Genomic DNA, 27,668 nt, shown 5'->3' with positions numbered 1-27,668 from the left:
TCATGCTCAAATTAACAAATATTCACTGGTTTCATCTCGTCAAAGGTCAAGATTTAAAAACAAAAACTCTCTTAAATGTTATATATGGCTTTCACACTGATGGTTTGACAAGAGAAGCAATTCAAAGCTGTCACCTCATTTTATAGATCAAAAAGGCTTTTTACTAATCGCTCTTTATCGGTAATGAAAATATGAAATAGTTTCAGCTGTAGCTTACATATCAAAAGAATAACATTTTCCAACCATGGTGGAAGATTTCTTTGAAATGGCCTCTCTGCCTCTGGAACATGTCACCACTGGGTGATAACAGTAGAGGGCTTTACTCAGCAGCATTAGAATGTCATTGGCATTGTTAGTCATTTCAGAAGTGTCATTACTCAGCGCTCATGAAATTTCAATTTGAATGTATAACAAACAGAGCAGGAGTTGTCGGCAGGACCTCGCTGTATAATCCGTCTGTTGTCGATGCTCTGAAACAACCCTTCGCTATGAGAATGTGCTCTCATCTTCGCTCATGTGACTGGAATGACACAATCAAACATCAGAGGTCACTGTTGTGCTTCAATGGCACTTTTAATAAAACAGACATTTCATCCTCACAACAGCAATGTCTGGACAGAGAGGGAGAGGGGGGGCTGGTGAGGGTTCCCTCTGCTGATAGGCTGGTTGCTCCTGATAAGTGAGAGGGAATTGGATAAAGAAAATTGAACTGTGCTGCTGAGCTCAGTGTGGGGGAAGATGGAGAGGGCTGTCTGTGTGTTTGTGTGAGTGCGTGCGTGTGTGCGTGTGTGTTGAACTGACTCATCTTGGCTGGCATTTATTTCTCCCTCCTGTCTTCCATAGCATGGTAATACAGCGAAGAGAACCCTGACCACAACTGTACACACTCCCCTCCCCCTCACATATTTACAGAAAAAATTAATACATTCAGTTAATTCACTAAGTAACAAAGCTAATTAATCTGTGTTTTTAGCAGAAATCACATGTTTCACATCCAAGTTCCCAAACAGACTCTGTCTTTCTGTCCCATTTCTACAATCTTTACCCACGCAAAGGTCTTCTACTGATGACCGACTCACACAAACGCCCACCCCCCACCCCCTTCATAAAGACTGTCAAATCCCCCTTTTTTTCCCCATTATTTATAACTATTTACAGAAGCAGCAATCTAACTATCACAAAAACCCGCCCACCCGTCAGTCGCATTCGCCCCTCCCCACACCAACAAAGTCCCCATCCCACCCATCAGAAAAAAAATATCATGACACCAGTCTCGCCACCCGGTTCCATACACTGCCCACATCTTACCCTGTTCTAAAAGAGCATGCCAAGTTTAACAATGAACACAGAAAATGTCTCTATACAGAAAAAACACCCTTAAAAATGTTTTTTTTCTTCCTTCCTCCTCCCACAATGGTGGACATGGACATAAGACAAGATTTCAGTGGCAACAAATAAATCGTCATCTTGCTCCATTTGGGGATTTTTTGAGTGCCGACAGGGGCCAGGTTTAGTCCTAAGAAAGTCCTGTCATGGGGGTTTAAGGGGGCCATGTTATGAACAGTGGGAGGGCAGTTTTCCAGATGTCTCTGAGGCAATAGCTGGCCAATAGGCTGTTTGGGGAAGGGAGGTGAGGGGTGTCGGAGGGGAAAGGGAGAAGGTGTGCTGGGGAAAAAGGATCTAGTTTAATTTTTTTTTTGTTGGTTTTGTTGTTCAGTTTTTCAGATTCAAAGGTGGCGGGGACTGGGGTGGCCGTTGTGGTAGAGCTTCTGCTTGATGTGGACCATGTTGCCACTGGAGTCCTCCATATTCCGGAGCTGGGCCCGGCGACGGAGGTCTCGGAGGTTGCAGAACTGAGGCAGCCATGACCAGGACGGGGTATCTGGAGGAAAAGGTTGAAAGGCAAAATAGCTGTCAAGAGGAGGCAGATGTTACAATAATTTGCTGTACGTTTAAAATAAATACAATAAGATTCTTCAAAATAAGGTAAAGAATCACAAGGTAACTCCAGGCAAAAATGAGGTGACCCCAGCCCATTGTTTCCAAACTTGTTTCGTCGATAAACTGAAGAATCTGCACAAAGCTTCCAAAAAATCTACTGAAAAATAAATAATATTTAAGATATTAAAATTATATTTTGTTACACTTTACATTTTCACTTGCCAGCCTTGGATAATACACATTTAAATGTTGTTTTTTTCATAGAGCGTGGTCTTTCAGTTTGAGACCAGAACTTGCTTTCACATTCAGATTTTGTAATGCTTTCACTCCAAGCCCTGAGCTCGCACTCACATACACCCTGCTTGTACTTAGATTTGCTGCACTCCAACTTCAGCTGTTCTCCTCGCACTCGTGAAACATCTGCTCTCGGATTTCTCCTCTCCTCTGCTCTTTGATTTTATTTTCTGGTATTGGATTTTGGTTTTTTTTTCTTATGAAGCTGGAGCACATGATAGCCAAGCATAAGCAGGGTATGATTGAGTGCAAGCGCAGGGTTTTGAGTGAGAGCATTACAAAATCTGAAGGGGAAATCCAAAAGTCCTGCTCACAAACTGAAAGACCACACTCTTGAATAAAGATAGGAAAACCCCCCACACCATTTAGCTTCTTCAAACACACTATAAATGAGCCTGAACAGAAAGATATACACAATAAAAATGTCCCTCCTTCCAGGAATCAGACCTGTAGTGTGTTTATTCCAATTTAAAAAAGACAATTGTGATTTAAAAGTGCCAGGGTTGTAGCATGATTATAAAAACACAGAGTTTCCTGAATATATAATATGTTTTAATATTTTTAATGTTATAAAAAGTGCAAGCATAAGCCTTGAAAGTATAAAGAAATGCATAGCTACGGCCCTGATGAGGTGATGAGCTTGTTATTTTTGGCCTCCTGCCTTCATCCCAACCAACAAACTGGGGATGTCATGGGACAGTATTATCCCATATTGACGGTATTTCACACTAAACTAGCAGAAAGCAGAATTTCAGACTTCAAATGTCTGTTGCAAAAGAATTGTGGGTATCGATATTTTATCAAAATCAAAACACATAACACTATTGATTATTTCTTTTTCTGTTTCCCTACTTCTACTCACAACTAAACACGAGGATGTGCCACCACAGTATGTATTTACTGTTTAACAATCTTGTCTCACTTGTGCAGATGAGCAAAGTCAACTGAACGCAGGCTTTCACAGACACAAGAGTAGAGCAGCTTTAAAACACACTCATGAGATCAGGAAACACAATAGAGTAAAATCCTTCTTAGTCTGGCTTTATACATCTAAATCCAGTTAAAGTAACAAAGAGACGGCAACAAATAATGTCTGCGCTCTGAACTGCACTTTTCCAAGCCCCAAAACCCCTTTTTGGCTCAGTTTATTTTGGAATATGAATGAATAATTTAGAGCTACGCAGATATTGGTTTATCATTCTCTGATATGATGCTTTTTATATGATATGCTCTGTTTCAGTGGAGAGATGAACAATTTCATGACGGCCTAAATACCAAGTTTCTACTTTAACAAGGGTTCTGAGCAAAAATGCAGAATGTGTAAATTTATAAATGCAAGTCATTTCCATGCAACACTCAATATTTTCTTGAGTGTGAAAAAAGCAAAAGAAACCAAATTTCATCATGTCACATAATCTTAAAGAAAATCATGGAAAGAAAAAAAAAGATGATTTAAACTATTTAAGTTACTCAACCATAATTTACTTGCAGTTGTGTTCACAGGTAATGTTGCATCTCCTGCCTCACACATGTACACACTTATCTCGTGCACACAACAAAGTCCCTTTGCAGATAAAGTTTTCCTTACAGTTTATGAATGCTGGGTGAATTTGCAGTTCTTTCTATGCTCCCAAGCTTTGCAGATTGTGCAACAAAACTTGAAATAGTTTTCCTTTGTTGCTGTCCTCTGACATTTTCCTCTCAATATTCAAGTAATATTTAATTAAGGCTTTTTTAATTTTTGAAATGTTGATACTCTTATTTTTGCCATCCAGTTGGGTTGGGTATCTTATTTTTCCAACACAAAGACCAAAAAATGGTCCAGAATCAGATGCCTTAATTGTTTTGTATTCTATGGTTCACTGCATAAAAGTGAGTTGTGGGCTCCATACAAACTCCAGATTGAATCAAGCTGATGTTTAATATTTATTTTAGCCACCAGCTCTATCATAGATGAGACAACCTTTAATCCTGGGAAGTAGGGGTAACTTTTTACAGTAAGGACAGAGTGACAGAGACGACATAAAAGCTCAGGACGTTGAAATATTGAATGATAATGGTTGATGACACCAATCTCTTCAAGTGCACTGCGGCCTTGCCCTTGATTCTTCTACATTCATGTTTAGCTGTTGCACATGTGACTACACATTATTTCTGTACAGTCAAACGGAGGTGAGATTAAGGCTGAACATTCATTTTTAAGAGTGTTTAATTTTGTATTCATACAGACTACACAATAGAAAGGCCGGCCTGCTCGGAAATCAGTGGCCGTCTGGAAACGAAGTGGCCTTTCATGAATGTGTGGCATATAGTGTGAAGAGGGGGAACGGAAGAGCAGACATTCGTGCTTGTTGGGTTATAAACTGGAGCCGGCGAGGCGGAGCGAGGTCCACAGAGACAGCAGAGAAAGAGAGAGAGAGAGAGAGAGAGAGAGAGAGAGAGAGAGAGAGAGAGAGAGAGAGATAGAAATGAGGGGAGAGCCCCAGCGGCAAAACCCAGTGGCAAATGGCCCCTGCGTGGAGGTGTGGTGGTGTTGGTGGTGGTAGTGGAAGAGGGGGCGAGATGTTGGGTGGAGGGGAGGAGAGACAGAGTTATTTATAGCTGTGAGTGAGTATGCTGTCCACAAGGACTGCTCTGAAGGGTATCCAAAGGAAAGGGGGCAATGAAGACAGGTTTCTCTCATTTGAATAAAAGGATGGAGATGAAGTCGGAAGAAATGATAATGAGCGGCAGAAAATCGGAGGCGAAGACGCAACTGTTTAGAGATGAGGGAAAGGAGAGGCGGGGCTTAATGCTGAACGCCAAGTCATCATTTTCTCCATTTTTTTGACACACTTTATTCCTTTACGTTTCCAATGTGTCTTTGCTAAATGGGAGATGTGGGAGTCACAACAGGAAGCACTGTGAAGGAAATGACCAGGGTAGATTCAATAAGTGAGAGAGGGGGCGCTTGAGATGAAATTAGGAGGGGGAAAAAAGGCATAAACGTACATCTCAATGTGTGTGTGTATCTGTGTGTGTGTGTGGGTTTCTCACTTGCCATTCCAGCTGCTCTCTCTCAATCTATTTATAGCTCTGGTGAGGAGAATGTGTGTAAGTGGGGGGTGGGGATATGACAGCATCTCCACCCTGCACCCCCAACACACACACACACACACACACACACACACACACACACACACACACACACACACACACACACACACACACCCTTCCTCTTGCTCTGTCAGCCTCACCTTCACTCCTCATCTCGGGTAGGCTAAACGACTCTGACCTAGCATCGTCAGATCTGACACACACACACACACACACACAAACGGGGGATATTCCCTCACAGTACAAAAGAATAAGCCTATATCCCCTGCTCTATAGCTGCTGCTAATGAATATGGATGTTACCTCCTCTCTGAGTTTTTTTTTTATGATGATGCATTTTACACTGTTATACTAAAGCACTGGAGAAAACAGCAGTGTCTCACCCGCTGCTGCAAAAACCTTCCACACCTCTGTGCAAAGCAGATGCCTGCAGCTATCAAAGCTTCTACATTTTCGGCACCTTGTTTATTGTAGCAGCATCTAAAAAAAACACCCTGAAAAATGCCAAAACACTGATATCTTTCCTGCTCTGACAAACCCATGTTTGTGAACCTTCAGATGATGTAGAAATAATAACCATCATTCTCTGATTGCTGCTTGAGACTTTCCCATCCTTGCCTGAGGAGCTTTTCCATGGCACTCCAAGTATCCAGGTCACATATCACCTACTTTCGCTCTTTAAAAACTGAGGATCCAGGCCACCACCGCAATACGGGCCCGACACTGAGCACCTAACAGCCTAGAGCATACAATATTCAGCCTCCAAATCCACTTATTAAATTATTTGCTTCTATTCAGTATCTCTGAATTTAGCTCATTTGTGTCAGCAGAAACAAACAAACTTCTAGAATTTAATGCTGACAGGGTCAAGAGGCCTGTGGCACTAAAACAGTGAAATCCATGATGCTCATACTCAATTCATCAAAGAGCATCTTGCCAATCCTCTGCATTGTCTGAAGTTGGTGTCTCTTCAGCACATGCATCTATTATCTGATTAGCTTGAACTTGTGCAGTGGCAGTTCTAAACCTGACTGTTTTATCCACAGTCTGTGGTGCAGAGGGAAGTTAGAAAACGTTGGGTTCATCCTACCTGGTTTGTCTGCAGTGAACCTTTTATAGTTAATGTTAGTCATAAAATGAAAGAGAATTTTCTTTATTACTGTTTACGTGTTTAGCTTATATACAAGCTTGATCGATTTGCTTAACTTGCTCTATAATTCCGCTAAATATAAAACTGTACTGCAAAAAAATGTACAATGTGTTTTTACTTTAAAGATTATTCTCTAAAGAGGTAATGATGCTATGAATGTTGTTGCTATGACAGAGATCAGCACCATCGACACCTGTGTCTCTCAGTGCCAGTTTGATATGGTAAAAAAATATATATATATTGAAATGATGTGGCGAGGATTTTGACCTACGGTTTGACCCAGTTGGTGATCGCTGCTGTGGTTTATCTGAGGACGTAGAAGACATGTCCAACTCGGTCCACAGACTGAAATCATGCACTGTCCTGCCCACACTGACTGCTACAGAGCGCTGGTCGCCTGTTTATACAATTATTATTGAACAGCATGTCCAAATCACGCCAAACTCTGCGCTACACTTTCTCAGGCAATTCAGAATAGACATACCAAGTGAGTGTGGAATTGCTAGGTAGATGTCACTTTTAATCTCACATTTAATGTATTTACTTTTCTTTCGTCCGCAACAGCCACACAAGCCAAAGACACGTGTGAACATTACACCCTTTGTTCTGCCTCATTAAATCTGCTGGGAGCCCTTTCTTTGGTACAAGAGTAACATGCATCCTTCATCTGTCAGGAGGAGATGGTACGAGAAATGAAAAAGATATTTCAGAGAGAGAGGTTGCTGACAATAGACAGGAAATGAAGGAGCAACTTTCACACTCAGTTGGATTTAAACACATGGTATGTGGGAATGTAGCTTTCACTAGAGCACAGCAGATGGTGGCAGTGCAGTCATTTCTCAATCTCTGTGTCTCAGGCTTGGTTTTGAACAAGTCTCAGTAACTGCTACTATCACACAAAAGCAATGTTTGTTTTGTACAACTGACAGCTTGACCAGAGTTTCCCAATCCGACGACTAATTTTCAGTTACAGGATTTGCACTGTGGTAATATACATTTATATTTAAATACATCTACACACTAAGACACTTCATGTATCAGTGGCTCTGGTTTTCTACAAACACTGTGATTAAAGTTTAAATCCTAACATGGCTCCACCCACCGTCAACCTGAGAGGAGGTCTAATCGGCACGAGTGATGATGTGCAAGCTGTGTCAGAGAAAAGGCTTTTTTCCCCCCAAAAAGATATTTTGACATGTCACAGTATAAAAACCACAGGCGTAAATAATACAATTAATTACGGCTGAATTCCATTTGGCTGACTCAGTTTCAGGGTCCTGATGTTCCATGTCACTGTCAGGACACACTGCAACAGTTATAGAACTACTAGAAGAGATTCAGGGTGAGTGTCTGTAACACCTGAGCTCTTCATACCATGACAAGTCCAAAATGTCTCCTGTGAAAAGGTTATGTGTAACACACTATATAAGACGATCTCTGACTTAAGCAAGGGCTCAAAATCCAAGTTAGCTGTCTGTGTAAAATTGGGTCAGCACATCGTCCTGGCTCCTCGTCTTCAGTGCACGTTTTACACTCCTCAGCTCTACTGCCCAATGATCAAAACCGGTTTCTGAAATAAGTATATGAATATGGGTGGACATTTTTGTCAATATGCTTAATTGTTTTCTAAAAAAGAGTTTTGGACTCTCTGTCCAAAACTCAAAAAGATTAATGTTAAGGATATAAATCTGTCATAAATAAGACAATGTCCCAAATTGTTATCACATTTTTTGTGATGTATTCAAGCAACAAAATATGCATTGAGTTGTTTAAAATGTGTTTTAGTTGTTTAAAATGTGTTTTAGTTTTTTTAAAGTTAGTTTTTAGCCACTTTATCAAACATGATTGATAATGTGGGACAGCCTGCTTTAGATAGAAAAGAAAAGATCTGCAGTTGTCAGACAGGAATTAATGGAAACTACAGTCTGTCCCTATACTGATTGTCTGGTTATCTAACTAGCACATATTTAGTTTGCTCTCTAGGACAGAGATGATCCAAAAAGCACAGAAGAGTCCGTCTTATGGTCTGCAGCCATTGGTTTCACCAAACAGATGGAGAAGTTGAATATCTGTTCAATGTTGTGCAATAGAAAAAAGAGCAAAGTGAAAGTCAGGTTCCACCGAGACTTGAACTCGGATTACTGGATTCAAAGTCCAGAGTGCTGACCATTACACCATGGAACCATGAAAAGATAGCGGTGATCAATGATTATGACTCTCCACTGAAGGACTGTTTGTCCCTGAATTGCACTAAAATACACAGCAAATTACAGAATGAATACTCTGCAATTTGTATTTTTACTTGCTGTTGATAGATTTTTTTTTAAATGTGATACACCTTTAATAGAAAGTTTTCAATGGATATCATAGTTTCTTTATTTAGGTTTGGGTTCTTTATGAAAAGAATATGACGTTTGCATGGTAATATGAATTAATGAAATTTCTATGAATAACATACATTTTCTTCTTAATTTTCTTAGTAATTTTTTCCATTTATTTTTAAAAAATTGCTCATATTGACCTTGACATGCATTAAGAAATGCGATTTAGGTACAAGTGTGCCAGATACAAAGTGACCTGTCCCAGATTATCAAATTCCTGCAGAATTGTCTTTTTTGGCACAAAGAACACTAAGAGCTGTGCCATTTATCCTGTGAATATGATATCTCCAATCTTTCTTCATGTATGGTGAGAAAACACCTTAAGGACTACAGAAAGGTATAATATGTTGATCTCAGGTGTAAAACAGATATCGGAATAAATTGCCATAATCGAAATTGAAAAGAAAAATCCCTGATTACCCGAATTCACCCGAATTTATGCTTCGTTAAATTAGGCGAATCATTAGGAGGAGATTTTCTTCTTTTCCTTGGTACCCTGGAGAAGGTCATTCATGCTTTTGTCTCCTCCAGGCTTGATTGCTGTGACGTACTTGTGGTCTTTGCAAGAGAAATATCAACATACTACAGTTAATTCAAAACTCTGCACAGAGGCTAATCACTGTCTGACTGAGAGAAGTGGCCAAATCATTTAAATCCTCCCCTCCACAGCCTGCCTGCCAATTTTAGAACAGATTTTGTGTGATTTGTCAACCCCATGTAAGCCTGACTGCTGCTTGAGATCCTCTTTCAGAGGCCCTTCAAATGATCCATCTCCTCGTCACCATGGGAGACCTGTTAACTCCAGGCCCATTAGCCGAGAAAGTCCTTACTCAAGGCTTTTAGGCTTTCATAGACTGTGTTTGTTTAAAAAAAAAATCCTTCCTCAAAACTAACTTTTATCATCTGCATTCTCCTACTTTCATTTTAGAAATAAAGTTAATTACTTTACAGATTTTTTTATGCAGTGCAATATAAAAGTTGATTCTTCACATACACTCATGCATAACAGAACTTCAAAATTCGTAATATTACTAGCCGAGACAGGCGTCCAATAATAAACGCTACGATTACAAATGTAAATTGAAGGGATTGTAAGCTAACTTGTAGGCTAAGGTTTGACTCAACCAAGTATTAATTGAAGGTTATAAAATCTCCTCTGTTTCAGTTCCTATATATATATTTGTATTTCACTTTCCTGCGTTGCTCTGCTCTTTTGCAGTGTCCCCAGTGAGACTGTTAAAGCTTTGACTTGGTATTTAGCATAGCGGTGCACAGAAGCCAGCAGAGAACTGTGTCAGATCAAGCATGAAAAATTTAAGGATGATAATAAACCATTGCTGACAGGTGAATCAACCGAAACATGCCAGGAAGTGATTGTGATTGACAACAAATCATGAGGATACCTACTTTTCTGTTGCTAACACACTATTTTAGCTCATCCCGAAAAAAGCTGCCAGTGCAGCAGTAAAGTACATCGATAACACTTAAAGGTTCAGTGTGTAGAATTTAGTGACATCTAGTGGTGAAGTTGCATGTTGCAGCTACACATCCCTCAAATGACCCTCCCCTTCCAAACATGAAAGAGAACCTGTGGTAACCTTCAGTTGTCATAAAAACTAAAAAGATGTTTAGTTTATCCAGTTTGGGCTACTGTAAAAGAGAGGACCCGCTCCTGATGTAAATATAAAGTATTTAAATATAAAGGGCTCATTCTAGGGTGAAGAAAACAACAATTCATACAATTTATATGAAACATACTAGTGAAAACATCAGTAGGATAATTTTGTATTCAATTTCTGCCAATAGATCCCTTTCACCTGAATCTTACACACTGGACCTTTAAGTGTTGTATCACAGTTTATTTAACAATGTACTGAAGTAGTTCTATCTGTTATTGATTTTAGCATCGTATGTTCTACCCTAAAAGGATCTTTACAATCAAGTTTGTTTTATAACACGTCTTTTGGGGGTCTGCACTATTGTCGCTTTCATTAATGTAGGATTTTATTTTTCTGAGAAGATAATTTTTTGTTTAATATATTCAGATTGTAACTACACCGATTGTCGTTTTATGAACATGGATATTTCCCTAACTCAAATAAAGAGGATTATCAGGGAAATAGGTTTTGAAGTTTTAAGTCACAGTCTTAAATAAAGAGTAAATAAATAAGTGAGAAAAGCCAAAAATGGGCCAAGCGAAGGGGTGAAGGTCATTGACCTGAGTTCCACCAACTGCTGTGTCAACAGGCAATGGCTTTCTGCATGCAAGCATTTTGCTATTAAGATGTGTCCCCGCAAATCTTCCTCTGAATTAAACTTTATCTCTCTCATACAAATTAAGATTGTTCAAACTGAAATCAACAGAGAAAGATTTGTGATATTTTAGAGTTTGCGTATCTGCAGTGATGTCCAGCTTACCGTAGTAGCGGCTCGCCCTCCAGGCCCTGACGGCACAGTGTAGGACTCCGTCCAGCCACAGCAGCAGCCAGCTAATGCAGAAGCCCAGCAGCAGCCCCAGCATCAAGTCCATCTCCTGCTTGGTCACGCTGTCACTCACAAAGTAGTTCTCTGATGAGTCCACCAAGGAATGGTCCCCATCATATGGGATTACATAGTGGACATGATGTCTGGAGGGAGGACAGATAGGGAGAGGTGATGGGTGAGTTAGATATACTGTTTGTATAAATGCAAAGATCTAAATCCATTTTGTGTCCTTAAAGCATTATTTAATTATCTGAATTAAAGCTACACATTAACATTCCATGGACATCTCTAAGGTGAACGAATCAAAGGAAAAACCAACAGCTTCTGTGCACATTGTTCTCTGATCTTTCCTGGTGAGATGACGAGGATTGTTACAGAATATTTTCCCACGTTTGGTGTTTTGACGATGCTGGTGGAGAGCTCTGTTTAGCACTTCCTCCAGAATCCTCTCAAAGAGTTTGGTTTCATCGAGATCTGGTGAATGTGAAGGCTGTAACGTATGATTCACATCATTTTCTTACTCACTTAATCTTACTGACTAATCCATCTCAAAAGCATCTGCATTTGTTACGTCTCTCCATTCATTTATTCAGGTGTTTCCTTTAATTTACCACTTGTCTTTATATCCTTACTTTGAAAAGGGGCTTTTCCAAATTTCTTTAACCATGAGTACCATGGACAGCATTGGACTAGATACTCTATAGTATTTTACACACTCCCTCTCCCTCAGATGGTACCTGAAAATATAGACATTTTAATCAGATTGCACTAATCCACACTTTGCCGGAAACGCCCTGAAGCCCTCTCAAGGACCCATGGGGGTCTCCAGGCTGCACTTTAGGCAGAGAAGTTTATGGTCTACTTGTGGAAAAGCTCATGGCCTGAAAAGAGATTGAGTGATAGTTTGCTACCTCCTTTGGTAGATCCTGTTGAGGGGCCTTTCAGCAAAGAAATGATTAAACATTAACCATATCAAACAGGGACTCTCTCAATAGAAACAAAATATATCTTAAATGCACTAAGTGTGAAAGTATATTTCAAGTTGTCTTATAGCTCACAGGTTTTTTGTCAGAGTGGCGTTCATCTTCCTCATGTCATTATGGAATTATGGCCGACTTTTCCTACACATGCCAGAAGCAGTTGGCCAATAACGACAGAGTGAACCAGCTGGCCAATTAGAGCAGACCGGGCTTTATCGGGAGGGGGGCCTTAAAGAGACAGGAGCTTCCCCCGAGTGTTTCAGACAGAGGCTTAAAAGAAGAGCTGCAGCAATGGACATTTTAATGAAAGTGATGCCTTTTCTGAACAATAGAGAATGCAATACCCCAAATTCAAATTATGAATCATAACATGAGCATAATATGTCTCCTTTAAATAAGAAATAAGAATAGATAGTCGTGTTGGATTGGCTCAAAATAGGAGAAATGTGAAAGGAATCAATATGAAGCCAATTTTAATTGTTTTCCTCAAATCCACAGGGTGTGTGATTGTGACTTACCATACATGAGGAAAAAGTACTGTGGTGAATTTATTTCAATTTAAAGACACCTGTTTTTTTCAGTGTATCAGAAAATATGCTGGTTGGCTGTGTTACAGCTCACGTACAACATGCATGATATCATGACATGCAGCTTTTAGTATCCACTGTTGCCACTGCTCAACTTACATTCACTTTGTTCATGTTGTCGATTACTGACTCAGCTCCAATGTAAAAACAAATACATGCTGTTGATATAAAAGTCTCACTTTATTGGTATAACCTGCTCTCCTCAAAGAGCTTTGAGAGCTTTTAACAAAAACTACAACACAGGCAGTTGTCTGTGAGGGAACACACACACACTTTGGGTTATTACTTTGACAGGTTTGGACTGATGCAGGTTTTCGAAGGCCATTACCAAAACTTTTCATAATGAAAGAGTACTCAAGCAATCGAGTATTGCACTTCTGAAAATTGAAGGCCTTGCAGGAGACAGATTAGAACAAATGTATGCTCGGAATTTAATTTCTGTAATGCAACATGATAGCGTCTTTCATTAGACATTCCCAGCCTTCACAGCTCAAAAACTCCACACCTCAAGTTTATCATACACATTTCAAATCTATTCAAATTGTCTGTGTTGCTTATCTTCACCCGTGCTACCTGGAAGTATGTGTAAATGCTTCCGTTTTGAAGTGAGTAGGAAGTTAGAATCATGACCAGCTGTAAACAAAGAGTCAATCTCCCCCTACAAAAATGCAACTTCATAAACAGAAAATCCAAGTACATTGTTTGAATGACAGATGATCTCTGGAAAATGTAGATAGCAGCACTTTGTATTAATGTGGAGAAAAAAACTGAGCATCTTACTGAAGAAGTATGGCCACATGGGGGATCAAACCCCTCTATTAAACCTGACTGACCTGAGCTACGCTGCCACTGAGGTCCATTAACGCCAAAACATTTTTCACAATAAAGCAAAGCTATGTGACAAGATAAGACAAAATCTTCCTCGGGATTTCTTTCTTTTTCCCTGAGGTAGGCTCTTGCACCTAAACCAGTAAATAAAGTAAAGGATTATTTAATGCTGCCTGACTGTCTATCTTTAAACTGACTTAAGTCCTGTTCACCTGTGCCCTACAAATCTTTGAATGTGTGTCTTCTTTTCAATAAAAAAAAAAAAAGAGAATCATTCTGCAAGAATATTGGGATGGAAATGCCTCAATAGGAGCATTTAGACCATCTTCTGATAACTCTCATGCTGCCTCAAATCAACACCATGACACCAACACACTGTGTCCATTTCTTGATCTCCTCTCTGCCACAGAGGCAGATATTGCAGGTCAGGCTTTCGCCTTTCAGAGAAGCCACAACTGCATCCAAATCAGAGTGTCGAGGCTGCCAAATAAAACGACACTGGCTGTGTCCTCAAGGCTGATAAGGTGAGCGCTGTGGGCGTCATGACACCTCCATGTCTCAGGGATGGAAAGACTACACGTGTCAAGGCCAAGCTTTGCTCTATTCATCCTACTATCCTGCGTTTCCGCTGCTTATGTGAAGACTTATAACTAACACTTATTCAGGAGTGTTTTAAGGTCAGTGAAAGACAATGTGGTTATACAGTAACCTAAAGACTAGGAAGCTGAGCAGAGGTTGAACTGTGCATACTCTCCAGTGGGATGTTTTAATTTGATCAAACAAATGCTTATATAGGAGACAAATGATCATTACTTCATTATCAATAAAATAATCACTGCTTAATGAGTCTGATATTACTAAACTTGTTTGCATTTTCAAAATTCCGAACATATTCCCAATCAAGGCTCTTTCATCAGCAGCGTGACAATGACTATCACAATATCACAATATCAGTGATGCCTGCTCTCATCATAACCGCCCTCTCCAAACATGCTTTTATTTTGGTCTTGATTAGTACATCAGGTACATACAGGTGTACAATAGGCCTTTTCAAACTTTAATTTAGATTACCTCCCCCTCGCTGATAATCTAACAGCACCCGATGATGAAGGATTTCTGGATTTTAAGGCTTAAAAGACCCACAGTGGAACTGGCCTGTTAATGCTGCTAATGAACTGCTAGCAGGCTTCATCTACCCCCACACTGCAGTAAGCACACCACAGGCTGCTGTTTTGGTTTCATGTGCATCTCTCCAGCTTTTGCACCAGCACGGGTATAGTGACATTTCCCTTCCCTGAACCACTGATCTGTTCTGGTGGCTGTAGCTAGGTTGCCTGTAGGACAAGGGCCAATCAGGATCCAACATCTGAGGACAATATAGAGGGTGAATCTATTGGCTAAAAGGGCTCTTACTTTAAATCTTCTCCCAACATTGTCGCCATACCCTCAGGCACTGTGGAGAAAGGAGGCCCGCTTGCATCAGTGCTCATCCACACACCCTGCAGCCTGCTGTATTCTACAAACTGTTGATGGGAAAATGCATAATAATGCAAATTGAATCAGAATTAATGTATTAATGAGGGTCTTGCTGCTGTTTTGGCCCTCCACTTCAAACCTGCTCTCACCGTGACAGCAAACAGCAGGTAGGCTGCTGACTGTACCTCAGCCCCGTAGCACCTCTCCAGCCACACCACCACCTCGCTCCGGCTCTCATTTGAGCAACATTGGTTTCAATTCCCATCGACACACTGTAAACCTGTATGAATCGCACACTTGATGCTCAGATTGTTGTTGAACGGCCTCGTATCGCTCATAGTTCATTACCTATTTATGGCTCCGACACACACCTTCGCAGGCTGGATGCTGCAGAAGCCGAAGCCCTCGCAGCCGACACATTGCTACGAATATATATATTTCATATATAAAAATACACAGGGCGATCAAACGAGCCATCGGACCGTGTGTTGGAGCCGATGATAAAAACACGAGTCGCTGTAAAGGCTCAGCCTCTGCGGGGCTTCACCGCCACAAATCGTCCAGGCCTCTTCAGCAATTAAGAATTGACGGGGAAAGCGGGGAAAAACACACACACACACACACAGATACACACACACCACCACCATGTTTATCCAAATATTGCTCGAGGATGATGGCATTTACCTTCCACAGTTGCAGTGACAGACGCGGTCCTCCCCTCGTAGATGCGGTAGGATGTAGTTGTGAAAGCGGTCCAGTAGTGCGTTCATGTCCATTAAACAGGCTATCGCCTGCAAAGAACCATGCCAGTCAGCTGGGACATGTCAAGCAATATGCAAGGCTATGTTCCTACAGACAGCGAATCAATCTTCTTCTCAGGATTATCAAGATACACAACAACAGGGAGGGAAAATCATAAAGAAAGGGACAGAAAAACACATCCTGGGTTAGATCCTCCCGATTCTAAGAGGGGGGACTTTTGCCTCAAAACGGAATTAGATTATTTATTGATGACAGCAGGTAATTATAGGTGAGCTAACCTACTTCCACATGTCATTGATAGGCCTGCTGGAAGGCGGTGTGTCGCCAAAATGTGATGCATTTATGGCACATTTGTATCAATCGGATTAAATATTAGCCTCAGTGATGTGAATTAGAAAAAGCACACTGTGGCCGAGGGAGGTGGTGAACGTGTCTTACCATTACAACTGAAGCACCAAGAATCATAAAAATCATGGTGGTTGTGATCATATGCATCAAAACTTCCAAACTGGCCGCCGTCCTTTGGCCCGGGTTTTTTTTACCCGCGGCGGCGGAGACGCTCCGGCTGCAGGGCTCCTCTGGGCTCTCTGTCCCGGCAGGAGCCGCTCATGGAGCCGCTGCACCGCTCCTGGCTCCCCGGGTCCCTTCGAACCGCCCGCTCCCCCTCCGTCCCTCCGCGATCGAGCCGTTCTCTCAGCCCCTCACTGCGCCCTCTCCATCCAAGGGTTCCCCCCACCCACCCCGCGGTGTGTCGGCTGCGGCTGCCGCTCGCTCCGAGGAGGCAGTCCTCTAATTACCGATGCAAAAGTGATCCGTTCTTCCAGGCGCCTTGTGATCTCTATCCCGGTTAAAAACCCATGAAGAAAAAAAGAGATTAGCTCCTTCTATATATCCTCTAAAAGGCTCCCCTCGGTATCCTCTCCGTCCTGCTCCAAGTTATTCCACACCGGGGCTGCGCTTTTATTCGTACCGGCGATTTCTCTCCTCCTCCATGGGCGAACACGGTGGATTTCTCTCGGGCCGGACGTCTCACACAGCGGCACCAACTCCTCTCTCGGCAATCGCCCTCGTTAACATCGACCTGAGGTCCGGATCGCTCCAGAACTAGACCCACCCTTCGCTCCGAGTCCACTCCGGATCCAGCTGCATCAATGCCCGAAGCCAGACACGCATGATTATCCCATCCTGGCTCCCAGCAGCTACACAAGCATCCACTCCCACCCCTGGTGCACGTGCGTGTGTCTGCGCGTGCGTGTGTGTCAGAGAGAAGGAGGGAGGGAGAAAGTGTGTGTGTGTGTGTGTGTGTGTGCGTGTGTGAGAGAGAGGGAGGGGCACTGGCCTATAGGCTCATTATTTATAGTGGATACCTGTAGATACACTGGAGCAGGCTTCATGAATGGTACTACTCATGATGATCCAACCTCCTTTGTGCAGTGACTTAACCCCTTTTATCCCCCAGTTACACACAACCTTGTTCTTTTATCCTAGTGAAGACACCCAATTGGCAAAATGCATTCCCTCGCCCCTTACCCCAACCTTAACATTTACCAATATATACCTAACCCTAAAATCTGCCAATTGAAAGTGGGTCAGTAATAAAAATGTCAAAATGTCCTCACTCTGTAAGGTCTATAGAAGGGGTCTTCAACGTTTTTCAGGCCAAGGACCCTCAAACTGATGGAGAGATTGAGCAGGGACCCCCTACTATATATTGTATAAAATTGTGTTTTTATACACAATTTGTACTTTGTGTACAGGAGGCTTGGAGGTCTAGGCTAGTCTCGTGCTGTGAGTGAACCGGTGCCCTGCTTGAGAGAGCTCCTGTGTGTCGCTGAATGTGTGCATTGCTAACTGAAAGATAGCGTCTTCTGCCTCCATTTATCTGTTCGCTACAATATGTTGGATTCATGTTAATGTGTATTTAAAGACATTTAAATTTGTGGAAATAAAATTGGTTGGAAAAAACAAATTTAAATTAAAAAAATTAAAAAAATTGTCTAATCAACCAAACATTTTGCAACCCCCCTGCAGTACCTCCGATTCTACCTTCTGATTCTGCGCAATTCCATGCCCCTTCTTCTTTTTCAAATATAACCCACATGAGTTGTTTCTTTAAATAAGCAGAGACAGAGGTGAAGACTTTGAAACTGGTGTTGTCAGGCAGAAATTCCCCAATCAAACCTGAAAATCATGATAATTAGACAACAAAGCTCACTGAGGCAGGTCAACTTTTTTGGAGATAATGGTCCCAAAACCCTGGCTGAAGGGATTACCCAGTGCCATGGGTGTCTGGGGATTCTTTTTCTGCATTTTAACAATAAATAAATATCCTATAAACTGTGAACCTGCCAGTCAAGATCAAATTCAGGCCCACAGTTCCCACAAGCATCGGAAACTTCCTGAAGTAAGCAAACTAATCAGCCTCGGTAAACTTTTTCACAAATAAACATTGGTTTAAACACATGGAAGTACTTGTTAATTCACGTTAATTCACGATATTTCTGACATGAACAGTGATTTACATATGTCTCAGCACCATGGACAGCACCCATAAACCAGCCTGCTAATGTGGAACACATTTTCTGACTCTCTTTCAAATCCATAACATTTCACTTGCAACTATCAACATGGAAACATTTTAACAAACAAACTCAATAACCACTCAAATTCTATTCTTTATTTTTGTGGCGGGAGGGGGTTGCAGAATTCTAAAACATCTGCTGTTGCAACCCACAGACCCCCTATAGTTGTTCTTACCTCCTCCAGTAAAGAAAACACAGCCAAGCTCGGCACCAGTGTAACAGAATTTCATTACAAATCGAAAGGGGGTAGAATGAACCTAACGCAAATGTTTGATTGTAATAAAGGGACTTTAAACCAGAGCAATAACATGCAGCTACAGACACAGGGTTGATAGTGGGTTTACAGTGTTTCTCAGTTATGAAAGTGGCCAGCGCTCCAAGTAGCTGCACAAACAATCAAACAGAAAAGGGTATCTAAGCTGATAAGGCTACTTTTGTGGCAATGCTTGCAATAATAATTAGGTTTACATTAAAAGGGCAGGTTTATTTACTGGATTGTATCTAAACATGCAGGTTTATTTTTCGAGATAGCCAGATATTTGTCTCTTATATTGCTGCTGCCACTCAATATGATTGACTGAAATATTAGACGTTTTTGAAAAATCAGGTGCAAGTTTTCTTTTCAAAAACTGTTCTGTATACTCTGGAATAAACCACATGAACAGTTTCCATGGAACTACTTTAGGAAATAGTCCGAGAGAAAACGTGATGAGGTTTGTCAATTATTGACAGTAACTCAGAGATTTGTTGTTGGAGAGACACTTTGAGTTTTTTGAAATATTTTAATTTAATTTGAGAACTGAAGTTTACTTAATCTCGACAGGATTTTTTTTAGATATCTGATGAAACATGTACTGTAACTACCTTCATGGATAGATATCAGGAAATGAGAAAATGCTTCACTTTAAATAAGGTGAACTAACCCTTTAAAGTATTTTTTTCATGTGGGTATTTGCAGTAAATGCCCTCAGGTTTCTCAGTGTACCATGATATTTCCTCATGCTGGATATAAGCACAAATCAGGAAATTAGGTATGATTAATAACCACAGTTTTGCAGATGGTATACAAATAACCTTGTGCCATGGCAAAGAAAATATATGAGCATGTCAGTTAAGATGCAAAGTAGTTTCTTATAAAAAAGTATGTCAGTATAAACATATGCAACCTCAGTAAAGGACTTTCCGCTATATTAGTGTCTATTTTAGCCTCAGGCCCTTCCTATAGCATAATGATTTGAAGTACCTTGTTCGACTCTCATTCACCCACAAACATATTGTACATGTACAGTATAAATGATATGTCGTTCATGCTTGGCTGATTTCTGTGTTCCACTCAGGTGACTGACGCTGATTGCAGCACATGCATGGATGACCTCCGGGCCATTACATCTGCTCACACACAATGCCATTACTCACCAAGGTCTATAATGAACCACATGCCAACACACATCTGCAGATGTGTGTCCTCTTTCTTTTACACCAGCTGGCGTGGTGCAAATGTGTATTTGGTTTTATAGGAAATGGAATACTCTTACGACGTCCTCCTGTTTTCTGATGCAGTTTTATGTCTTCGGGCTATTTTCTTTTTGTATCAGTGCGTCTGCTGGTTTATTTTACATTGCAAACATCCTGTTTATTGCTTCTCAGCCCACTCATCCCCCACACGCACCAACTGTGTGGAGTCATCAGGAGGAGTTGGTGGTGGTGAGTAGATTTCCTCCGATTTGGGGAGAGGTGGAGATGCAAACATTTCTTTCAGAGTTGTAACTGTAACCTCCTACTTTGTCCTGACTCACAGTCTGCAAAATAATATGACTCATACACCTCTACTCATGCAATTATCAGAGAGATAGATAGATAGATAGATAGATAGATAGATAGATAGATAGATAGATAGATAGATAGATAGATAGATAGATAGATAGATAGATAAAATAATATAATACTATAATACTTGAATAAACACTCATAAACACACTAATGAATTAAGTCACATGGATTTTTTGTTTGCATTTACAAGCTTTATTTATACTTCAGAAATCCTTGACCCACAATTACATATAATTACATATAATATAATATAATATAATATAATATAATATAATATAATATAATATAATATGATATAATATAATATAATATAATATAATGTAGTTTTGTGGATTCGTTAAATAAACCTACCATCACTTTCAGCCCTATGCATGGCCCATTCCCCCTTCCGTAGGATTTGACGTACACTGACGTACGTATGCGGAAGTTCATTTGTAAACAAAAACGACAATCACATAATTTCTCCTCAGAGACAATTCAAAACGAAATAAATACACATCTCTTGGAGTATATCTTGTTAAACGTAAGTATTACTGTTTTAACTACGTCTAATTCTTCACTTACTCGATTTGTATCCAGTGCTACAAGCGAGAGTATATGATGCGTTACGTAATATTCAGCTGTGAATGTTAGCTCGCTAGCAAACTAGCTGCTAGCTGATGAACTTCATGTTGGCAAACCTGACGCGGATAATATTCCGTTTGAGTCCGCTAAAGTAACATTACCTAGTACTAACCTATACTAGTTACAAGACAGTGCAAACTAGTTGTAGTTAGTTAACGTAAGTTTAGCACTGTTGACTAGCTTTATAACGAAACTGGGCGAATTCATATTCAGCAAAAACCGTTATATCACATTTATTTAAAAAATGAAAGTGAAAGATTTAACACCGTTTTCCTTTTATTTTGTAGTCAGTCTTCACTTTGGTCAAGATTTACTCCAAACACCATTTCATTCAAGAGATCACAGAGTTATTCTGACAGTGACAGTGGATTAAAATGTTGCTCAATACGTTATTTATATTTACAGTTTGCCACAATGAATCAGAGAATCAGACAGAAGTTGTAGCTCAAGGTTTCCTCCATATTGTTCATATTGATGGTCTGAGAATCCCCTCTTAAAAATGCCTGCCAAATTTCCTATCATAATTTATAATGTCTTCATCTGGGACAGACCATGGAGGCCGTTCTTGTGCAAAGTTACAGAATACACGCTGGATAAACAACCCTGGTGTGCACGTACGCACACTCACCTCTGCTCCTGTGTATTGTTAATCAGGTTCCTGATGTGTGGCAGTGCTTGATGCTCAGTACTGTAAGAAGACATACTTCGGTGTCGTAGGCCTGGAGGCACGACTGCAGCCAGCATGTCAAGGAAACAGACATCAAAACCTGTGCGGAGCAATAAAAAGAGCGAACTGGAACGCAAGAGGGATGACCGGGCAGCTCGCCGGGCCATTGTGAAAGACCGCAAGAACCGGCCTCAGGATGGTGATGAAGGAGCAGAGTTTGCCAGTTTCTCCATTCAGCTCCAGGCACTGGGACTTAAGCTGAGAGAAGTCCCCGGGGATGGGTAAGAGCCAGAAAGAGATTGTGGCGTCTAGTTGTGCTTTGTCTCCCTCTCTGTTGTTCTTTACCATCGCTGATTCTTTTCACATTTGTCTTTTACACGTCTTTTAAACAATATTAATATAAAGAAATCTTACTAACCAGGAGGAACACTCCAGCCTCTGTGTTCATTTCTCTCACAGTCAGTTAAAATGTATTTTTGTCTAAACTACAAGGTTTTTAAAGCTGCATGGCTGCTACGTAGTAAAAGCAAAATTTGTCGCTCTTCATCAATCATGTTTTACTACATGGCTGCAGATCTAGGAATTTTGTGTCTTGCAGGACTTAAGTCATTGTTATTGTCCGAAACCCAGGACTTTGCCAGCTTATACCAACTCTAACAAAGACTCTTGAGAAATATCAAGGCGTTGATTCAAACTTACTGACAACATTGCCACTGAGAAACATTCATTTTTTCTCCCTGTAGAAACTGCCTGTTCAGAGCTTTAGGCGACCAGTTAGAGGGTCACTCCCGGGGTCACCTGCGGCTTCGCCAGGAGACTGTCCAGTATATGACGTCCTATCGACAAGACTTTGAACCCTTCGTCGAAGATGATGTGCCCTTCACACAGCACTGTAAGAAAGCTACCCAGTATGAGACATGGACTAACTTGACCACGGAAATAGTAACTTTAGCCAGTGCCTCATTCACAGTGAACTGATTAGTGATGGCACTCTACATGGTAGTTTCTCTATGCAGCAACCAGGAACTAGGCACTGACCCATGGTGGTCCCCACTTCTGCTTGCAATAGATAAGTAAATAAAGAAGATCATCAAGACATATTGATGCAACAAAGATTATTTAGTTTTTCAGACTTGACTCCATTCTTTGCTTCTCTGGAGCTTGGAAAAAAATAGGAAAAAATATCTTTTTGTTTCTCTCCACCCAGTGTCGAGCCTCTCTCAGCCCGGTACATTTGCTGGCAATGACGCTATTGTAGCCTTTGCTCGCAGTCAACAGGTGAAAGTGGTCATCCATCAGCTGAACACACCACTGTGGGAGGTAGGGACAGACAAAGGATTTCCAATGTAATGTAACGTGCTGTTGATCTGTGATAGCTAACATCCTTCTGCTACTTTGCACACATTATATGTTGTATTTTCTTTGTAGATAAATGGTGCAGAGAAGCAGGTGTGCAGAGAGCTACACATTGCCTACCGCTATGGAGATCATTATGACAGTGTCAGGCGGGTCGGAGACAACTCTGAAAGTCCTGCTCAGCTCCGCATAGAGGTAAATACTGTCATATACAAAGAGCATCAAGTATTAAGGAAGAATCGCTGCTATCCCTTTCATCCTACAATAGCTGAAATCATGTAGTATTTTTCACACCTGCCTCTTTAGATGTAAAGAATGCATCATGTCGTGTTTAACATTCCCAGCTCAAGTATTGTAATACTACGTTTACCGATGTGTTTGTATAATTTCTCGCTTTGCTATCATCAGAATATGCAGAATTCGCCAGGCCAGCAGCGTGAGTTTGGGGACGGTCAGAGGGAGCGACACAAAAACCCTTCCCCCACAGCCTTCGAGGAGGACAACGTGATCCTGAGCTCCATCAAGAATCGAGGAATCCAGGGTCAGAAGTTACATTTGACTCATTAGCTGCAGGAAGAATTAGACTGTCAGAGCAAAAGAGAACAACGAGGCATCAAACTTCCCTACAGACTTCATAACTATGGTGCATTCAAGCTTATCTCTTCTGCTTCATTTCCTCCATCAATATTATACAGACATCAGCCTGTTTTTCAGTAGACAGTTTTCTCTATCTTAACAGTGACCATTGCATCACATTGACTCTTTACTATTTGAGTGTTTATGTGTGTTTTCTTCCTCAGTTGATGAGGAGAACCTTCTCCAGCTGAGTGCAGCCACCATCAATGCTGAATGGCTTGTCGGCTCGGTGCTGGGTCAGTCCTGCCAGGGCCAATGCTCCTCAGGATCCTGCTCAGCCTGCAGAGCTACAGCCACAGACTGCAGCGAGCACAAGCAGTCAGCAGAGGGCAGCAACCTACAAAAACCTAAGGTGGAGTTACAAGAGGGATTTGCCAACTGACATAAAATATTTCTCTTTTGGAAATTCCTGTGGATTACCATTTTACTTTCACAGCCTGTCTAGACTGATTGTTTTTAATAAAACACCTCAGTGAAGATATATCTTCATTAAGATGTCTAAAAACAATACCTATGTTATACATTTTTGCTGACTTGTGTACTAACATTATCCAAAATGTTTCCAACAACGTTCAAACCCAGAGAAATCCACAATTAAATCACGGTAACAGGACGTTTCATTTAGGTCACCTTTTAATTGTGTCATATCCACTTGACCCCTGGCTTTGTCCCACTCTGCTAACGAAGTATAAAGAAGGCAAAACACAATGCTAGCCTTTAGCCTGTTGGCGTTTTATTTCCTACCTCTGTTTGTACTTGTCACTCAAAATGAATCGCGATTATTCATTGCCGTTTGCTGTGTAACGTGAATATAACTTTGATGCATTGCCTCAGCCGTGAACATGATTCGTGCCTTAGTCGTGGCGTGGTAGTAAAGAGAAAAACTCCCATGATCCCAAACTGCTTCACGCATCATCAAAATAGGTCTTTTGTTATCATTTTGATTGAGAGACCCCTAGTGGCTGAAGTTACATATTTAAAAACACAATTCTGTTTTCATTGTCCCCAGGTATCAAACAAGCAGAGGAAGGAGCAGCAGAGGCAAGAGAAGAAGAAGCGTCAGGAGGACAGGCATCGGCAAAAGTTTCTCCAGAGCAATGGAAGCCAGGATCAGAACCAGAACCTGCCGGAATCTGTTACTTTAGTACCAGCTCTCAACACTCTCAGTATATAGACTGGAGCATCGCCAAAATTACCTACTGCTACTCTAGCTATTGGTGGCTGACGCTGTCCACAAAGTTTTGCACATAGAGTCAGAGTTGATTGTCACAGTGGATGACTTTTCCTAAAGAGAACCCTATAGTTTCTTTGCAAACAGTATAACGGTGCCTGCAAACTTGTGTGTGTGTATCTGTGTGCGTGTGTGCGTGTGTGTGTTTGTGTGTGAAGGATGTAAAAGTGAAAGAGGAACAATCAGTGTTTCTGCTAGGTTCAATACCTGGTTGGTGTTGGTTTATGTTGGAACTCCTCAGAGCTGTTCTACCTTCCACGCTACCTATCCCCTCTCTCTCTATGCTGGAATTCTGGCTTTCCACGGCAACCATACAGATAATTTCATGCAGCCGGGCCTTTTGGTTTTGCCACAGATTTGGGTTAACGTTTGTTCAGATGTTCAGATCATTCAGTTTGTATGATCTGACCAAAGTATAAAATAACGTAAGGGGCGAAAGTTGAATTATGTTCATGCACACTGTGTAAGGAATGTGGCAATAAAACTTAAATAAATTATAAAATTGCTGGTCATGTGCATCAGATTATGTATTTCATATTATCTAGAGTGATAGTTCCTCTTGACTTATTTCCCTTGGTGTTGGAGAAAATAACCTCAATACAGCACATTGAACATAAACAGACATAAGTCACATTTTGGAGAGACTGAGGTTTCACTTTATACAAAACAAAGATGGCTACCGCATATTCAGAACCAGAATGGACCTCACAGAGTGCATATTACTGCTCCTTGACCTCACTGCCGCATTTGACACCATTGATGAAAACCTTTTCATCAATAGACTGACACAGCGCGTCGGCATATCTTGAATTGCCCTCAGATTGCTCAAGTCTTATCTCTCAGATAGAGACATTTCTGTTTCCATTGGAAATAACATCTCATCGTCAGCTCCACTGATGTTCGGGGTACCACAAGGTTCTATTCTTTGCTGTACATGCTCCCATTAGGACACGTCATCAGCCGTTTTAATGGGATATCCTATCATTCCATCCTATCATTCCTCCCAGGGAAAGGCTCTCCCACCCACGACCTGACTATTACCTTTGACAACTCCGAGGTAGCCCACACCCAGACCTCTAGGAACCTGGGTGTGACACTCTACAGTCAACTCTCCCTTACTGCCAACATTACTGCAACAACCCACTCGTGTAGATACATGCTGCACAACATCAGGAGAATACGTCCCCTTCTCACTCAGGAGGCCGCGCAGGTTCTGGTCCAGGCTCTTGTCATCTCTCGCCTAGACTACTGCAACTCCCTCCTGGCTGGTCTGCCTGCTAGTGCCATCTGACCTCTACAGCTCATCCAGAATGCAGCAGCTCGACTGGTCTTCAACCTAAATTCACTCACACTACTCCGCTCCTCCGCTCCCTTCACTGGTTACCAGTGGCTGCCAGTGTGTACCGTGCTGTGAACGGATCGGGTCAAGTCTACATCCAGGATATGGTCAAACCTTACACCCCAGCCCGTCCACTCTGCTCTGCATCTGCCAATCGGCTTGCTACTCCCTCACTGCGAGCTAGCCACTCAACAAAATCACAACTGTTTGCTGTCCTGGCTCCTAAATGACATCAGGACAGCAGAAAGTCTACACATCTTCCGCCGCAGACTAAAAACACATCTCTTCCAACCACAACTTGGATAAAAATAAGAAATATCGCATATAACATATAGCACTTTGTAGTTTGGCTTTTTTGAAGCAAATTGTACTTACTTTATTCTTGTTGTTCTGGGTTTGTACCCTTGTGGTTGAATGCACTTATTGTAAGTCGCTTTGGATAAAAGCGTCAGATAAATGAAATGTAATGTAATTCCTATGCCAATGACACCCAAATCGACCTGTCTTGTAAGTCAGACAACGTCAGCTGTGTGAGTGTCCTAACAGAGTGCCTAAGCAATGGATGTCAATTAACTTCCTTCAACAAAAATAATCATCTTCCGTCCCGATCAGCTAGCAGGCAAACTCATACCATTTCTCGGTCCCCTGGCAACCATTATTAAAACAACAGCTAAAAATATAGGTGTTGTCGTGTTCTTTTGTCCCGAGGTATGAGAAGAGCCGGTCTCGGTTTGGTTCAACAAGTATTTATTTAGAAGCAATGAAAAGCTACAACATAGCTATGGGCACTCAACGCACAGCCCCGGCCGTCTAATAGCACGGGGTAGTCTAGAGTCGCGCCGAACGGACGGCGGGTGCAATATTTATAATGAGGGGGAGTCACCGTGGTTTAGACCTTGGCTATCCCTTGCTGGTGCGCAGGCGTGGTCCCCAGCCTATTGGCACTGGAATCCGCGAATGATGAGGAGCCGCTCCCAGGTTCACCCCTCCTTTGACAGTAGCTGGGAAAATCTTCACATTCTGACAGTGTTTGGTTTCATGTTTTACAGACAGGCCTTCAGCTGAAGCCTTGTGGGTCTTCAGTATTTTTGCAGATATGGTGTTGCTGTTCATTGCAGTGAGAAACCTTGCGTTCCTGCGTTATCGGCTGTATGTTCTGTGTGCGTAAGCATGCGCATTTTCTAGAGAAAACAGCGCCTTTCCTATCTGTCCTTCAGAACCTAGTGGCAGCTGCTTGAATTCTTTCTAAGGGTAGGTCACAGTTTCTTAATGAGCACAGTGCATTCATGTATGTGTGATGTTGAAAAAAACTAATGGAGTTTAGGCTGTAATATAGTAAGTTAGGTATGAGAACAAGTTAAAGTACAGTGTATTGTATGCCACAGATGTACAGTCTCCACAACAGGCATTATCAGACAGGTGCGA

General features: G+C 41.4%; 2 protein-coding genes and 1 non-coding gene across 3 annotated transcripts; 1 reads left to right on the top strand and 2 right to left on the bottom strand.

Annotated features, from left to right (window-relative positions):
- Positions 1 to 548: 548 nt before the first annotated feature.
- Positions 549 to 16,473, bottom strand: tmem240a (transmembrane protein 240a). The gene is made up of 4 exons (XM_034590994.1): positions 16,417 to 16,473; positions 15,901 to 16,007; positions 11,280 to 11,488; positions 549 to 1,882 (listed from the first exon to the last, which is right to left on the bottom strand). Exons 1-4 carry the CDS (start codon positions 16,471 to 16,473, stop codon positions 1,728 to 1,730), a joined length of 528 nt encoding a protein of 175 aa, XP_034446885.1. The 3' UTR covers positions 549 to 1,727.
- trnaq-uug lies at positions 8,593 to 8,664 on the bottom strand. The gene has a single exon. It is a non-coding gene; the product is annotated as a tRNA-Gln (tRNA).
- A 4,284-nt stretch (positions 16,474 to 20,757) lies between the features above and the next one.
- Positions 20,758 to 25,395, top strand: otud3 (OTU deubiquitinase 3). The gene is made up of 8 exons (XM_034590034.1): positions 20,758 to 20,913; positions 21,669 to 21,962; positions 22,425 to 22,573; positions 22,889 to 23,001; positions 23,110 to 23,232; positions 23,446 to 23,578; positions 23,838 to 24,025; positions 24,683 to 25,395. Exons 2-8 carry the CDS (start codon positions 21,757 to 21,759, stop codon positions 24,845 to 24,847), a joined length of 1,077 nt encoding a protein of 358 aa, XP_034445925.1. The 5' UTR covers positions 20,758 to 20,913; positions 21,669 to 21,756; the 3' UTR covers positions 24,848 to 25,395.
- The last annotated feature ends 2,273 nt before the right edge of the window (positions 25,396 to 27,668 follow it).

This window comes from Hippoglossus hippoglossus, chromosome 7, assembly GCF_009819705.1.
Source record: "Hippoglossus hippoglossus isolate fHipHip1 chromosome 7, fHipHip1.pri, whole genome shotgun sequence".
Taxonomy (NCBI): Eukaryota; Metazoa; Chordata; class Actinopteri; order Pleuronectiformes; family Pleuronectidae; genus Hippoglossus; species Hippoglossus hippoglossus.
The sequence above is the reverse complement of the archived record's forward strand: the minus strand, read 5'-3'. Positions and strand labels throughout refer to the sequence as shown.

Bases quoted from the DNA above. Each gene is read 5' to 3' on its own strand.
- tmem240a (XM_034590994.1), bottom strand. From the start codon at position 16,473: ATGCATATGATCACAACCACCATGATTTTTATGATTCTTGGTGCTTCA. The intron at 11,489-15,900 runs GTAAATGCCATC...TCCTCCCTCCAG, and splicing joins TGTCACTGCAACTGTGGAAG to ACATCATGTCCACTATGTAA. The intron at 1,883-11,279 runs GTAAGCTGGACA...CTTTTCCTCCAG, and splicing joins GAGGGCGAGCCGCTACTACG to ATACCCCGTCCTGGTCATGG.
- otud3 (XM_034590034.1), top strand. From the start codon at position 21,757: ATGTCAAGGAAACAGACATCAAAACCTGTGCGGAGCAATAAAAAGAGC. The intron at 23,233-23,445 runs GTAAATACTGTC...TGCTATCATCAG, and splicing joins CTGCTCAGCTCCGCATAGAG to AATATGCAGAATTCGCCAGG. The intron at 24,026-24,682 runs GTGGAGTTACAA...CATTGTCCCCAG, and splicing joins GCAACCTACAAAAACCTAAG to GTATCAAACAAGCAGAGGAA.